The 17,420-nt window shown below is 41.5% G+C and overlaps 1 protein-coding gene across 1 annotated transcript in view; it reads right to left on the bottom strand.

The window, feature by feature from the left end:
- Nucleotides 1–886: 886 nt before the first annotated feature.
- ERICH2 (glutamate rich 2) overlaps nt 887–17,420 on the bottom strand; it is a 57,279-nt gene continuing 40,745 nt past the window's right edge. Inside the window, exons 11-13 of the mRNA XM_019522784.1 lie at nt 13,604–13,661; nt 9,666–9,737; nt 887–3,327 (exon numbers count right to left, since the gene is read on the bottom strand). Coding sequence (XP_019378329.1) covers nt 3,182–3,327; nt 9,666–9,737; nt 13,604–13,661 — 276 coding nt within the window. The 3' untranslated portion in view covers nt 887–3,181. The remainder of the gene's footprint in view (nt 3,328–9,665; nt 9,738–13,603; nt 13,662–17,420) is intronic.

Raw genomic sequence — 17,420 nt, 5'->3', positions numbered from 1 at the left:
AAATACTGTCAGCCCTGAAAACTCAGCTTGAATTCTGAGAAACAAGTAATGTTTTCTTTTCCCCCTATATCAGTAATAGTAAAAAATATGCAAAGCAAAACTTTACTTTCAATGAGACTTAGCAAACAATTATGTTGATGATGCACAAGGAAAAGAATTCAGGTCTATATCTTTTAGCTGTGTAGTTATGCAGGGCTAATAGGCAGGAACATTTTTACTAAAGCAAGCAGATCTTTTTAGTAATAAAAACCTATTTTTAGGATGGCATTTTTCAGAATAAAACTGCACTTAAGTGCTACAAGCTTATACTCTCTGGACTGTTATGGGGACAAAGCTGGTTTTTAAGCCAAGGGGGTCAGAACTGGAGTGCTAAGATGCTACTATGTCAGTGAAGAAATTTCTTTTGCAGAAAAAAATGCTTCCAAAAGTCTTAAAAGTCTTTATCACCTTTGTTTTGCCAAAGTAAAACAAAGCAACCAAATGGCAGTACAGAACAGAGCCCTAGGAGAATCACAAGCATCTTCTAGGTCTCATTTACCAAAAGTTTTGCACAAGGAAATCCTGAAAACCAGCAGTAACAGGCATTATGCATGCCTACCTATACACAAATACATTTCTAACCCAATTAATTTCTCTCAAAGTTTACTTTCAGGAGTTGATCCTCTCATCATGATTTGAACATCCATTATTTGTACCAAAATGAATAAAACATCAATTCCTTTATATTTATTAATGTTATTATTTAAGACCGATTTGTTACACTGAAGAGAAAGCAATGAACACAATTAGACGCTACAATAAAAACCTGGAATCATACAGCTATTGATATTAACAAAGAGGCTTGAAACTCCAATAGTCAAAGGCAACAATAAAACATACCGGTGGATGAAACAAAAAGCAGTTTATTGTGACATTTCTTTTCCTTTAACCCAAAGTACTATATTGAACTGTGACTGTTTTTCATGATTAGACTTTATTAAACATAACATTCAGAGTAAATCTTGAATGTATCTTTATACTGTCTGCAGCAACACAAGGTACTACACAAAAAAGATCTTGCACCTTTTTTTTTAAATAGCATACTATGCACCCAAGGAAAACTGGAAAAGACACTTTCTGCAGACTTAATCAAGATAACACTGTTACCTCTAGCAAGAGAGAGCTGACTATTTCTACATTTAGGTGCCAATCAACTTAAGTACATCTCTCAAGATACATGCACTGTTTTTGGTTACTTGTACCTTTCTGGCTCTTTGACTGTGCTTATGTAACTAAGATTCTTTGAAACTGATAGTGCTGCAGAAAAGGACCATTAGCAGTCTGGTGGTAAGTGCCTGAACATACAAACCACTGCATCACTTATGATAATATGATGAAAAATAATCTTGGGATCCCTTTGCTCATCAGAAATTGTGTCATGAGAAAGTGACTGCACTATAGTAAGAATTCTCACAGCATCTTTCTTAGATGTTTGATAGCTTCTGATGTTAAACAGCTGGTAATTTGCATACATCTCAGTGAGGGAGTAAGGGACATTAAGCTTAGTATATATCTGAAAGCAAAGATGTTGGTAAAACTCTACTAGTAGGTCCTCAGCTAGGAGAAAGTCTATGGAATGTCATTACATTGTTTCTTCCACTACCATAACAAGCTTTAGCTCAAGTCTTCACCACCCAGGTACTGTAAACTGTTTTGAGTTACTGTATCTGGTAGACATCCCAGACAGACTTTGCATCTGAAAGTGTGGATGTACTGGCACAGAATTTGAACCAAACTTTGACCTAGCATTTCCGGTATTTTTCTTAGGATACAGAGCTAGAAGGGAATCCACCTCTCAATGATATACACTAATCACTCTCACTACTGTAAACATCATTCCAGAAAAATCAAAGTATGTATAATATAGGAGGAATGAATGACTATATGCCCATGATTTGTTCCAGTTAAAGAAGCATGTATGTGACTACTTTTTGGATTTGATCCAGCAGTTTTTTTCTCAGAGCAACTTCCAAACGAACAAGCAGGTATAGTATGTTTGAAGCAGACACCAAAACTAATCCCAATAAGTTAGTGGCCATATTCTCAAAGGTGTTAGTCATTTTCATCCCCATTAACTTTAGAATGAAGGTGTTCAGCATCTCTCAGGAATCAGTCCTTATTTATTCTGCCTTATTTAAATACCCCTGCAGTTTTGCTGCATAGATTATTCATTTCTCCACTTACAAACTAAACTGTTCAGAACTGCTTCTACTGCAGACTGTCTCTGGCAGTAGGGTCCAAGTAGATATAACCAGAAATGGCTGAATTTTTTTGGTGAATTTTACATTGCAGGCCCAATCATGCAGTGTTTCATGCAAGCCAAACTAGTTCAGAACAGGAATGCAAACTTTCTCCTGACTCTGGTTACATCACACCATGATGTCTGCTGCCTTTTCTGCTGCGCTCTTTGCTACTTGAATGTGTAAGGTATCCTCATATTGTGCATTTACTGAATACCAAATTGGTGCATGTTATGCCACTTTACTACTTTTTCTGATTGACTTGTCTTAACATAACGTAAAGTCTATTTCAAAATCTGACCAAGAAACTTTCACTGGCATTGTACACTCTTACATCATATTAACTGTAATAATCCAAAATAAATTAAAACTGTGCATATAGAAATGAAGAAAATTTTAGCAGGTATTTCCATAGTGACAACATTTAATAAGGCCAAACAAGAAAACAAATCCCAATAGATTTTTCTAAGATGCTGTATTTTCTAGGGGGTGGGGAGTCATCTTCCTCCTTGCCAGCATTTTGCAAAAGGCATTTTTACATAATCACTCTGGAAGATCAGCAGCTTGTCAATTCTGAAAGCACAAAACTGCTCAATAAGAATTAATGTTTCTGCTCAATTGGTGACGCACACCATAACTTTTGACCTGCTTAATTGTTCACCTAGGAAAAAGCTTTAGGATTTACATTTATAGGCATCCATTTTTTTTTTACAACAAATATTGTATGGAACAGACTTAGCTTGGTGGACTGTGTGAGAAGGTGGCTATTTGTATGCAAAAATTTCCAGTGGTACAAGAGAAAAAATATAACTAAGCATTGCATTTTAATATGCCTATTTGAAAAGATGATGTACATAAGAAGAATCAAAATCAACTCAATATACAGAGAACTTTCCGAACTGTTACATATTTTCATCAGAATCATCAGAACTTTCTTCATTCTCATCATCACTGCTATCTGAACTGCTAGTAGTATCCTCTTCACTGTCGTCACTACTCCCTTCATCAGTTTCTTCACTTTCTGTATCAGTAGAGTTCTGGGCATTTTCTACAATAGAAATGTGCAAAATACTTGTTTAAGTAATCTTTGAAGCTTCAGCTAGCATAACACATGCTTGCAAAGGAGATATTATTCTACATACATGATATTGGGTACTATCTTCCAAATAAATGACAAAATACATATTTTGAAAATAATTTTATTTTAAAATTTAGCCTCATTGCATTTCACTTTGTACTAAAAATGATTAATGGCCTTACTGATATTTTATTCAATCTCTCTGATTTTCAATGAAGTAGTTAAACTATATACTTTCTAGTATAGGAAGAACTTTACATGGTAGATTTGTCATATTTTCCTTATGAAATTAGTAAACAATTTGGGTGTTAGCCAATATACTAAAAATGCATCTTTTTTGAAAGATGCGGGTTTTTGGAAACTTACAGATTTTCCTATAAGGAAAGGAATATCCATTTTGTCAAGTATATCAATTTTTGACTGTATAGTTAAAACATATTTTACAGTGAAAAATATGGGCGCTTCTAGACAATACGAAGGTCAATGATACTTTTCATGGAAATAAAACTAGTCTTATCTGTGTTTACAGGATTGGTCTTTACATAGCTTGGAAGGGAGGTAGCATATAGAACATTTTGTTGTAATTCAGCTACAGGGAAAACAAGTCTCCAACCTATCATGTGGGTGGGAAAGAAAAGACTTAAGCAGAGTTTTGGAACTTGAATGTCCCAATTTTAAGGCCAATTTAAAACAAAGTGCCCTGGCACACATTACATTTAAGATGTGATTAAGATGTTAATTGCACCATGTAACAGGGAACTCTAGCCCTGTTACTAAGAGGCAGGGCTGCTCCTTTAAGAAGTCTACAGGAACAACAAGCACCAGGAAGGTACAGGTTAATGGCCCAACCACCCAAGCTGGTCAGCTGACAGGAAGGAGTTTAGATAGGCCTCTGGGCACATCTAAACTCCAGGGCTGAGACTGGCAGGAGGAGGTCTCCGGCAAGTGGCTAGGGGAAGAGAGTTCCTGCATGGTAGAAGTACCCAGGAATGCTGTGGCTAATGAGGCTCTAGGAGTCTACAAGGTACCCAGAGCTGGGGGGGTTCTCAATGTGCAAGGAGCAGTTTGGGGGTTTTAAGGAGCCAGAGTGAGGCCTGTATGACTTGTATTATGTTATAGCCCAGGGGCTCATATTTATGTTATTGTTTTATCTGGTGGACCGGGTTGAGGCTATCTGGGGAGGAGGAGACCTCATTGGGGCACACTACTGTGCAAAACACCAGTGCCAGGAGGGTGCAGCGACGGGGGGTGATCAGACCCCAGCACTAGGGGAGCACAGGTCAACACTTATATACCATCTGTGAGGCATGGGCCACCATGGAGGGGAGGTTTGGAGTGGTGGATAATGATCCCTAGCATTGGGGTAGTAAATGGGCAACCTCCCACCTGAGTAACATCATAATTATTGTTCCAAGGTGTGGCAGGTGAGATAGGTGGGTGGGTAGCCCAGGGACAGAGGGTCAGGCCTACGTTAGATAGGCCCGGGGATGGACCCCTGGCACATACCATAAACAGTAACTTGGCCATGAGTTAAAGCCAATTTATGGTGTGGCAATATAGCAAATGAGCCACAAAGATATTTCATATATAATGGGTAACATCTTTGTGGCTTGTTTGTATCATGCCTTCCACTGAATGTGTGGCAAGTTGGCGCTGACTCATGACAGGTTCCAACATTCAGCTGTGTGCAGAGATACAGCATGGGGCAGCCCCAGAGCCTGGAACACACCCATCCCCTATCCAATCAGTGAGACTGGGCTGGGGGCAGCATCATCGTGAGCCTGGACTTGCAGGCACTCTTCTTTCAACTTGCTGGTGCAAGGGGAACTCAGGATCATAATTCTGGGTTCTCCCTGCACTAGCAAGTAATAATGGTGTGATTGGGATCTAATCCCTGATTCTATCATTCACACTTCCTACCATGCCACATGTGCATGGCAGGAGTGTTGAAATTGAGGATTGGATCCTAATCGTGCCATTACTACTACTATAACTTAGTCTACTTGCCAAGGTCCATTGTACTATTAAATAAATGCATGCCAGGGGCCAAAGAAAAATATAATAGCATGTATTCAGTTCTTAAACTTGGCAGCCTTATTTTGAAATACACTATATTTTAATATGAATTGCTGACTGATAAGGCAGTCAACTACTTGAGGTGGTAAATTACAAGGATAAAATTGTCAGGTTGGCTCAGATCCTGAAATATTATCAGGTTGGCTCAGGACTAAAATATATAAATGCTTTGCATTTAATATTGGCATAAATTAGATCAAAAATTGGTGTGGCTGGCCTGGAGATGATCACTCCAATATAGGGGACCCTCCAGAAAAATAAAGTCTGTGTAACAGCTCCAATATTTTTCCTCTCCCCTGAAGCCAATCCAACAGTTATAAAAGGGGAACATGCATGCTTGTATGTAGTTTCCCTATACCTAGGGACCTACCAAAATTGCAGTTCCATGGAAATTGCAAAATCTGGTATTGCACACAAAAGCAGGCAATGTCTGTGAAATCCATGGGGGAAAAAAAAAAGATTACTGAAAATAAAATGCTGGTTTCCCAGAAGCTTTAAACTAAATTTGATGGGGAATGGGGAAGCAGGAGATGGAGAGAGTCTGCAACCTACAGACTGTGAGACATACAACAGTACATCTCAGGTAAGTACTATGGGGCCCTTTGGGCATAAGAATGGTGGGGCGCCAAAGGGCTCGTTGGTGCCACTAAAGGGCTAACAGAAACCTGGGACCCGACCCATGACTGAATGGTACACACTGAGGGCTACAGGTTGTACAGAAGGGACAGAGTATGCCTTCTTTTTTGCCCTTAGGCTTCCCTGGATTTCCCTGTTTAGCCAGGGAAGTTTTCAGGTTCCTTTCCCCTCATACTGGAATAGTCTCCCTCTGTGCCCAAAGGATCACTTCCTTTAGGATCAACCACCCTTCCTGGACTCCCATCTCACTAATACTCCTATCCTGCAGTGCGTCATTGACTAGACTCCTAAGCACAGTGAAGTTAGCCTTCCTAAAGTCAAACACTTCCACCCTACTAGTTATCTTACCCACCCTACGCCGTATGGTGAATTTGATTGATTAGTGGTCACTGTTCCCAAGGTCAGCATGAATCTGTTACTTCCTTACCAAGTCATCCCCCATAGCCAACACTAAGTTCAGTAAGGCATTCCCCCTAGTGGGGCCGTATACCACCTGCATTAGGTGAAGGTCCTGCATGCAGGTTAAGAACCTACGTGAACAGCTGGATTTGACTGACTGCTCCTCCCAGCAGATGTCAGGGTAGTTTAGGTCCCCCATGACAACCACATCCCTAGACTGTATGACCTCTGAGAGCTGCCTCAAGAATTCTAAGTGTAGCTTTTCCTCTTGGTGTGGTGGTCTGTAGCAGACCTTCCACCAAGTCCCTTCTCCCCACCACCAACCTCTGTATCCTAACGCACAATGCTTCAACGTTCTCCTCCTCTCATCCCATTTTGATTAGGGTAGATGTATAATGCTTCTTTACACAGACAACAAAAAGTCTTTTTTTAGGTATGCAGGGGGTAAAAAGAAGGCACAGGGCAGCATAGGACCCCTACTGAACACTGAGCAATTAGTGACAGACAGGGGGGACAAGGCTGAGTTATTCAATGACTTGTTTGCGTCAGTGTTCTTAACAGGGGGTCAAGATAAGTCTCCTAATGGGTTCTTAGATGGGCAGAGGGACACCAGCCCATCAACTGTTGACACAGACTTGGTGCAAAGTCACTTGGACAGACTGGATGCGTTCAAGTCAGCAGGCCTGGATGAGCTGCATCTGAGAGTAATGAAGGAATTGGCTGGTGACACAGCAGAATCACTGGCACAGCTGTCTGACTGCTCATGGTGCTTGGGTCAAGTCCTGGAGGACTGGAAAAGGGTCAATGCGGTCCCTATTTTCATGAAGGGGAGAAAGGAGGATCTGAGTAATTATAGGCCAGTCAGTTTCACTTCCATCCTTGGAAAGGTCTTTGAAAAGATTATGAAGGATCATATTTTGTGGGAGTCCAGCGGGAAAAATAATGCACCAGGGCAACTAGCATGGATTCAAAGCAGGTAGATCATGCCTGAGCAATCTGGCCTTGTTTTATGACAGGTCCCAAAACGCTTAGACACAGGAGTAGAGGTGGATGTCATTTTTCTTGGATTTTAGCAAGGCCTCCAATACAGTATTTCATCCCATTCTCTTAAATAAATTAAGAGGCTGTGACACAGATATTTACATGGTCCAGTGGCTGGCAAGTTGACTGAATGGTTGCACCCACAGTATGGTAGTAGATGGGTCAGTAGTGACCTGAAAGGATGTGGGTAGTGGGGTCCCGCAAGGTTCGGTCCTTGGACCTGTACTCTTCAATATCTTCATCAGTGACTTGGATGTGGGTGTGACATGTACTCTGCCCAAGTTTGTGGAGGTTACTAAATTGTGGGTTGAAATGCACACTCCAGAGGGTAGGGAATGATTGCAGACAGACTTGGACAGGCTAGAAAAGGGGCAGTACACAATAGGATGCATTACAACAAGGACAAATGCAAAGTGCTGCACCTAGGGTGCAAAAATATCCAGCACACCTACTGGCTGGGAAGTGACCCTCTCAGCAGCACAAAAGTGGAAAGGAATCTCGGAGTCATAGTGGACTACAAGATGAACATGAGTTGTTAGTGTGACAAAATCATCAGCAAAGCTAACCGCACTTTATCATTCATCAGCAGATGCATGACAAATAGAACCAAAGACGTGATACTTCCCCTCTACTTCAACTGCAGTCTGACCAATGCTGCATACTGTGTCCAGTTTTGGGCGCCATACTTCAAGAAGGATGTTGATAGACTCAAGAGGGTCCAGAGAAGGGCCGCTCGTATGGTTAGGGGCTTACAGGACAAACCCTATGAGGAGAGACTGAGGGATTTGGACATCTTCAGTCTGTGCAAGAGAAGGCTGAGAGGTGATCTTGTGGCCACCTACAAATTCATTAGGGGAACATAGCAAGAGATTGGAGATGCTATGTTCACCAGGGCGCCTCTTGGGGTAACAAGGAACAATGGTCACAAACTGACAGCAGATTTAGGCTAGATATGAGGAAAAACTTCTTCATGGTAAGGGTGGCCAAAATTTGGAACGGGCTCCCAAGGGAGATTGTGCTGTCCCCTACCTTGGGGGTCTTTAAGAGAAGGCTGGGTAGGCACCTGGCTGTGCTCATCTGACCCCAGCACTCTTTCCTGCCTAGGAAGGGGATCAGACTCTATGATCTGTTGAGGTCCCTTCTGACCCTAGCATCTATGAATCTATATGGGCCCAGCAGTTCTCACAGTGCTGCAGCTCAGTTGTGCAGCCCACTTGGGGGAAGGGATGAGAGGGGCTGCCCACACAAAGGGCAGCCCAAGATGGCTGCTACCCCCAACCCTTGCCATTGATTGAGAGGCCTGCCTGTCACGTGGCGAGCGGTAGGGCTGCATGACAGACAGCCCTTGAATCCAATTAGTGGTGAAGGACAGGGCCATATGACAGGTAGCCCTTGCAGCCAATCAATGGCAAGCAGTGGGGCCTTCAGGGCCCCTCGGCTAGAGGCATGGGGGTGGGGCCCAACTGGATCAATCCATGAACATGGCAGCCAGCCCCGTGATCTCCCTGTAAAATTGGCTGGCCACCTCCTCAATTTAGGTAGACCTCTACCTATGCCACATCTTATTAAATTATTGCACTGGCCCCTTGGGAACACTAGCAGCTCATGTGAGTTAGTTTAAGTGGCCTGAAGGCAGCTCTAATGTTGGGGAACAGGTATAATTCCTAACTAAGTCAGAGCTGGGAGAGTAAAAACATATGTTAAAGATGCTTCTAAAATTCCTTTCCTCCAAATTATATGCTGTATTTTCCTAGGCTGTGGCAAATCATCTTGTCCTTTTTGGTTAACATCACTGGCCAAATATCCATTTTATGGGCAAGTATGATTCATACTTGTTGACAACATGACTTTCTGTTTAAGCCAACTCAACTGCCTATAGCAAGAATAGCTAAACTTATGGTGAAAGGCAGTATCAGTGCTTGAAAACTGAACATCAACAATTAGGAAATGTTTGCTTATGTGATTTTGTTGTGTAGTGCATCATACTCAAGCCATATTAAATATAAAAACAGTAAAAAACATTTTTTTGCATTTTAAAACAATTATTTTTTAAAATAAGTAAGGTCCAAGTAGGCATAACACTCCCAAATATTGTTTATCTGTGAAAAGCATGAATGCTTTTACAAAAACTGAGTGGTTACAACCCTCAAACTTACCCATCAGCAGTTTTTGTTCAAGCAGTGGAAGAAACTGCTTGGCCTCAGTATTTTCTGGTTCATAGATCAGTACTGCAATTTGACAACAGGATGTATTACTAATGTCTATATAGTGACATAACAAACAGACAATTCATTGTAAGACTGCCATTTATAGCTTATGGAAGTGTAACTATAGGTATAAAAAACTACATATCAGGGATATCTATTCTTATCTAAATAATCTAAAGGCATATTGTTAACGGCTACACTTATGCTACCATCCAATATTTTGATTTCAAAGACTTAAAGAGAAAATAAAGATTTTTTTTCATTAGTTCTATTAACATTCCAAGATAAAAATACCACAGTAAGCTAGAATTAAGGTATACAGACCATACTGATAATTTAAGAGTATACGAAGCTACAAAAAGTAATAATTAAATTGAAACAAACAAAACCAGCTTAAGAAATTCAGACAAAGTTAAATTAAGAAAAAAACACAAACATATAAAAACATAAAAATGTATACAAAATGTAAATATCTAGAACTAATAGTGACAGTATAGACTAATTTCTACATATTCAGTAGTATATTAGCATGCTAAAATACCTAAGCACTTTACTGAATGCAAACTTAAATAATGTAAATAGAAAACATGTAAACAGGAAACTGAGCAAATTTTTCACTACAAAAGAAAAAAAAAAAAGACTGATGGTATTTGATACAACTGGCTAGAGTACTCTACCCCAGTGACAGGTTAATCTTTCTAGAAGGTATGCCCAATTTAGCCCTGCACCTTCTCCAAGGCTAGGGACACACAAACCAGTTTAAGTAATCAGAAACTGGTTTAAACTTTTAACAAAACATAAGTTCAGCTCACAAAAAACAGTTTCAAAATGGCTGAAACTGGTTTAAGATAAACCTGGTTGAATGCAGTATCAGACTTAACTGTCTGATTTGGGTCAAACCAGTTTATGCAATGTCTGTCCCAGACCCCTTCCTGGTTCAAGTTAAATCAGAGTCCCTCAGCATCCCAGCAGGCTTTACAGTCCTGGGCTGTGCTGTGCTGTCTACTCCAGCGAAGGAGAGTTCAGAGGTAAGGGAGTGGGGGAAGGCAGGGCCTGCCCATCCTCAGGCAAACCCTGGCTGGGGTCTGGGGCCACAGAGGGGAGTTAAACTTCCCTTCCCCCGAGTATGGAGCTGTGCTGCTCTGCTAAAAACTTATTACTGGCTGTGACTGGACTACAAATCCCAGAGGCACCTGGAAGCAGGAAGAGAAAGTGATGAGCAACCCTGCAGAGTCCTGCTGCTGTAATTCTAGACTGCAAATCCCAGCAACTTCAGGGACAGCAGGAAGAGGAAGTGAACACACAGCCCATGCTGGCTATGTTCCAGACAGCTGTGCTCTAAAGCCCCCTGGCTTTTGGCCTGAGTCACTGCAGGTATTGGGCTGCATTTCCTGAATCAACAGCAAATGTCTGTCCAGTTATTTCTCAGTTTAATCTTTGCATATTAAACTAACTTGCAAAGACTGAATGAATTTAGCCTTGGGCTTTTTGACAGCCTGTACTTAGCCCAAGTGCCACTCGAATCATGTTTTCTGATCCCAGCCTGATCTGCTGCTCTGCTTTCTGCTTCCTGTCCTGTGCTCTCTGCCCTACTTGCTGCTTTACTTTCTGCTCCCTGCCCTATCTGCTGCTATGCTGCCTGTCCCCTTCCCAGTTTGCCACATGCTACACACAGAGGCTGTCTGTGTCACATGTGGCATGTGTGCTGCTCTACACAAGTGCTGAAAACAACAGCAGTGCTCAAGCTGTCCCTGAATTAAATTAACCTGGTTACCTTTGCAGGTGGGTGATATGGAAGCATCAAAATCAGACAAGTTACACCAATACTACAAAAGAAAGTATGGGAGTGTGCTAAATCTAATAAAGAATGTAATTGGAAAACAAATATTATAAAGTCAGCATTTTAGTTAATTGGGTTTTTTCTTCCTTTTTCTCTTTTTCTGGTGCTAGTGAAAGCATCAGCAGCAATACTTTGTTCCACCTGGGACCTAAGAACTAGCAAAAAGTACAATGCAGTACCCTAAATGAAAGGAAACAAAGGTTTGGAACTGATGTAAGAATCTAGGCCATGGACCGTAGGAGAGCTACTGAAATAGAAGACAGCACACTATAGCAGGAATACATAATTAATAGGCTGAAGTACCATCTATTCAGATTTCTAAAATTCTAACCAGGGGACAATAATTTTGTAAAAGTATTGCTGTAAGCTGTAAGAGTTAACTAAGGAGAGAGCAACTGATACTACTGTCCCACAAGCTATAGTTTGATATAGTTGTGGTAGATGGTATACATTTCTAGATATTAAGCAGTCAGACAGAAAGAAATGGCAAATAAATATTATGCCACCTGAAGAGATGGATAAAAATGTTGAACCTACATTTACATTTTCTTTGCATTGCATTGCATTGGATTAGCAAAGAGGTAAAAAAAAAAAATAGAAGCCTTCTGTGTAAATCCTGATGAAGTACATATTGAAGGAGTTAAGGTCAGCAGATAATATAAATGGATAATTTAGAGGGGAGCCCAGAAGATGAGAGTTCTACTCAAATTAACAAATGTGAAATTTGGAAGAGAATGCTGTAAAAGTGCATTGGATAAACCCTGATGTTAAAAATTAACAAGCGTAGAAGACATTTTGTAAGGAATCACTGACATTATGAATACTGTTTTCAGCTCTATAACTTAGTCTACCTACTCTAAAACAACTCTATGATCCTCTTCTGTCAGGATCATAAGGAAGTAGAGCTGGAAGGGACCTCATGAGGTCATCCAGTCCAACTCCCTATTCAGGCCATCCCAGAGTAAAACCGCCCAAGTAAAATGTCTGCCCATACTGATCTTAAAAATTTTCAGGGATGGAGATTCCACAACTTCCCTTGGTAGCCTGTTCCAATGCTTGACCACCCTCATAGTCAAAGTTAAATCTCCAACCTAAATTTTCTCTGTTTCAGCTTGAGGCCACTGCTCCTAGTCCTGTCCCCTACAGCTACAGAAAACAGTCCCATCTTAACCTACTGTACAGTTGCACTTCAGGTATTTGCAGATTTGACCTGCAAATGTTTGTTCTGGTCCATGTTTTAAGAATGCCCAACTGATCCCCTCCTTCTGCTTGATCCAGCCCTTGGATTCCACAGCTATGCCACTGTGGCCAGTCTGGCAGGAACTCAGAGAGCTTGTTGCACATGTGCTGCCCAGCTGAAGTGGGGCATGAAAGCACCCCTGTTATTCCCTGTGGAAGTGTCAATCATCATCCTCTTTATTACCATCCCTCAGGTACTTGAAGCCTGCTATTGAATACCCTTTTAGGCTTTTCTTCTCAGGCTAAATAACTCTAGGTCGTTCAGCCTTTCCTCATAAATCATGCTCTGCAGACTCCTAAACATGTTGGTAGCTCTTCACTGGGCTCTTTCTAACCTGTCCACATCTTTCTTGATGTGTGGGGCCCAAAACTGAACAGTATTCCAGGTGAGGTGTTATCAGTGCTGAATATAGTGGAAGAATCATGTATCTTGATTTACAAGCTACACTCCTGTTAATATAACTCAGTATGCTGTTGACTTTTTCCCAATAACAGCCTACTGTTGTGCTCTGCGGTAGAATTGATTTAAACTTGGGGGGTGGACCTCACATGAAAAGTGCTACCATAACTCTGTGTTTTAAGGAAGCTTTCACAAGCTTTCAGCCACTGGTGATGCATAGGGGGTGAACACAGGTGCACGTGCACCCCCTGAGTATGGCGCTGCATCGCCTATGAAAAGGCACCACCGATACTATTGGCAGTGCCTGTGAGTGGTTGCTGTAGACCCCTCACCACTGCTCACAGCAATTAAGAAAACGGAAATGAGGAGAAATAATATGAATTGGATAGAAAAAAAAGTTGTACTTACTCATTTGACAAAGTTTTTTTGCTAGACTATAGTTTCCATCCATTATTGCTTTCAGGAACTGAAAGAAAAATATGGTTTAGCATGAAGATGAATTAGGAGAAATATAGGTGGAAATCAGAATTAGTTTTAAATTTGTTGATTTGCATAGAAAAAATACACTTTGGTGAAATCTTTGAACAATTTTCCCTAAGAGCTATGAACTACAGTCCTTCTCTACTGAATTAAGCAACTCCAAGTGTGGATGGAAGACCACTTCTCTTAGTCTCGTTATAAACTGCACAAGCTCTATCCAACCTATTACACCTTGGAGCTGAGGATTCTATTTCTGTGTAACTGGGCATGTCTACATGAGATGTGTTAATGTACATTAGCCTAAGCTAATGCGCATTATAGCTGCACGTCTACATGTGCGCACCCTTAATGTGCATTAACTAGGGCAAATCACGCCTAAATGCAGGTATCAAATTTAGGCACGATTAGTTAATCCACGTTAATGCATGTGTAGATGTGACCCGGCATCAACTTTAGTGCTGGGTCTGTCCTGCCCAGGAAACATGCAGGGGCTGGGTTGCTGGTCCCCTGCCCCAGGGCCCTGTCCCCTAGATCCCTGCTGCGGCCCCCCACTCTGGGCTTGAAGACTCAAAATGCTAAATCATTTTCTCCTTGTATATAGTTTCCCACTTGTAAGCAGGTTTTTTATTGTTGGTGGGTGGAGAGGGTGGTGAAGGGGCTCTCTTTGTTGAGCGGAGGGATGTGGGTGGGTGTTGTGGGGGTAATAAAACAAAAAAAACAAAACAAAAACTTTTTTCACCCATGTGCATGTCCTGAGAGTGGTGCTGGGGATGGGTAGGGGGTGTGTGGGTGGTGGGGCAGGTGGGCTGGAGTGGGGAGAGCAGGAGGAGGGGGTTGGGCAGGGCCTCCCCCAGCTAGTTCCCTGGCTCCCACTGGCAGGTGCATGGCTGAACTGCGGCCTGGGCGGGCAGGGGAAGGTGCTGCTGGGGACAGCAGGCCTAGCACCATGGCCAGGAGGAGCACGGGACACTGATCATCACTGGCAGGGGCTGGGCTGGAGCAGTGGGGTGCTAGGCATCACTGGCAGGGGCAGGGGCATCCCTGGTATGGGGAGGCAAGGAGGGAGCTGCTATGTGCTGCCCTTGCATTGGGCACGTGGCTCCGGGCAGGAAAGAGGCTGGCCAGAAATCAGGGTTTCTCTGGCAGCTATGTGGCTGGAGCTCCCCACGAGTGGCCACAGCCGCACATAGCAGGGCTGCAGGGACTTGGGACTAACATTAGTGCCACGTCCCTGCATGTGTAGACCCCTGCCAAAAATTGCTTAATACGCATTAAATTTAGTCGTGCTTAAATGCACGTGTAAATGTGCCCATTATGTAACCCTGAGCAACGGCACATTACTCAGGTAAAACTTACGAATATGCACAACTTTGTATGTGGTTTAACTGCTTCAGTGGAACTACTCCTCTGAGTAATATCAGGCTTTACAACAGTGCAACATATCTATCCTATTAGCTGTTACAGCATAACTGAATATAATTAATAGCCTTGAAAAGATGTATGCGTGTATAAAACAAACAAACAAAAGTCCTCCTGAAAGCATGGCATTTTGAGGATATGGGGACTTAATCAATTCCTGATAACACTTGTTGGGTTAGTGCTTACTTCAGACATCAATTCAGATGAAATCTAAAACTTTCAAATGTAATATTTGATGCTAGAAAATAAGAAAAACAAACATTCTTGAAGTGTAAATCCACAAAAATCTCAATGACTTAAAGAGGCCATATTAAACTAAAAACTGGAAATCTACAAGAGACACATTTCATTGAAATTGGAAGGTGCATTATCAGTAGAGAGAGACAAAGGTTGAGAGCAATATCAGAAACTTCTTATTTTAGTAAAGGCACCATATTAAAAACTAATTAACAATATAAGCGAGCATGACTCATACTGTGATCATCATTAAAAATCAACATTAGCCAAAATGCATCATACTATACAAGATACCTTTATTTTCTCCCTCTTTTTATTTAGAAAGTAGAGTATCCTTTACTCTGTCTGGTAACTGTTGGCTGTCATTTTAACAGTGAATGCTAAAACTTCCCTCTTATTTGAAGTGAAGTAGACAGTTTGAGAGCTGTTAAACTTGGCAGATCTCTAAATTCTCAGAGCTGAGTTCATAATTGGCAGAGCCAGACCTTTATGTTTCTTTGTCAGCAAATGCAGTTAGCCTGCCATAATAAAAGTTCTTTTAAAGGTCTCCTTTCATCTGTCATTGCCATCTTTTTGTCTTTTCCATGTAAAGATATAAATTACATTGTAGGTTCTAAGGATTTGTGGCCCATGAATCTTTTATTTCTCTTATAATGGAAAAGGCAATAAAATCCCACTCCACTTTCTTTTCTTGAGTTTTGCCCATGTTTTTCTCACATCATATGATTTAGATTTAAGTCTTTTTACACCTCTTATCTTTTTATATTTAAGAACAACTAATATACCTTTTATCCATGCATAGAGGGATGGACTTAGCAGTATCAGTCTGAAGTTAGGCAAAAGGCAGGACAATGTGACACCTTCTAGTTTATAGTTGTACTTGTTCAGAAAGGTATGAGCTCTTGTAGGCTACAGTCTATTTTGTAAAATTTCCAGCGGCAACATCTGATGAAGTAACCTGCAGCCTATGAAAGCTCATGGCTGTCTGAACAAATTGGTTTGTAAGGTGCCACACTGACCTGCCTCCTGCCTAATACAGCTTTGTCAACTTCTTCATAGACAGTTTCACTTTGAGGGGGCAGGGGAGGGCGGGCACAGCTGAATGCACAATTTTGCAGAAAAATGTATTCCACAATACAAACCTTATAAATAAAACAAAAGTGTACAAGCACATGAACATCACAATTACCGAATTAAATCATGAGAACATAAGCACATGCTTAAGTTTTACTGAATAGCAGTTAAGTGCTGAATTACTCTTAAAAATAAAGAGAGACTGGATATCGAGCAAACAGCCTACTCATTCAAACACCATGACAACTACTACTTACCAAACATTTTCATATTCATATTTCAAATGTGGAAAAATGTCTTTACTGTTAGAACAGTGAGGCAGGAGAATAGACTACCTAGGGAAGTTGTAGACACTCCATCACTGGATGTGTTGAAAAAGGTTGGATAGCCCCTGGGTGAGGATGATCTAGGCACATGCCTAGGTTCTATTAGGGGTATATACCATGCTACTGGGCTTTGTTGATTGCTCCCCACTTTTCCCCTTATCTGCTACATGTGTCAGGCCTTTCTTAGAAGCTTTTGGTATTTGCTGCAGCTAAGGCTGGGGACTCTGACTGCAGTGTGCCAAATGCTCCTGTTGGGATCAAAGCCAGAGGTTCCTGGCTATGGGGTCTTGTCCCTCTGCTTAAGGTCGGACCAATCACTATATCTGAGGTCAGGAAGGAATTTTTACCCCATGATAAGATTGGGCATCTTTACACATGCTTCTGGATGTGGCTCTGGGCGCTTTAATTAGTGAGACATGCTAACTAAAAGCACCCACGTGTCATGTATATCACCATTGCTGTATGCTCCCACACTGAAAAAATGGCAGTGAGATGCTTTGAAATAAAGCTCACCGGACGTGTTTTATTTCAAACAGCACCGCTGCCATTTTGTCAACACAGAGATGTGCGGTGATGCTGATACATATGACACACGAGGCTGCTACAGCGTGTCAATTTCTGTGCATCAGCAGACTTGGTGTACGTGTGTAGAAGCCCACTGGCATGGACTGTGGGGGATTTTGTCTTCC

The sequence above is a fragment of the Gavialis gangeticus genome, unplaced genomic scaffold (assembly GCF_001723915.1).
Source record: "Gavialis gangeticus isolate Ggan-Ray unplaced genomic scaffold, GavGan_comp1, whole genome shotgun sequence".
Classification (NCBI taxonomy): Eukaryota; Metazoa; Chordata; order Crocodylia; family Gavialidae; genus Gavialis; species Gavialis gangeticus.
This window is presented reverse-complemented; position numbering and strand designations above follow the sequence as displayed.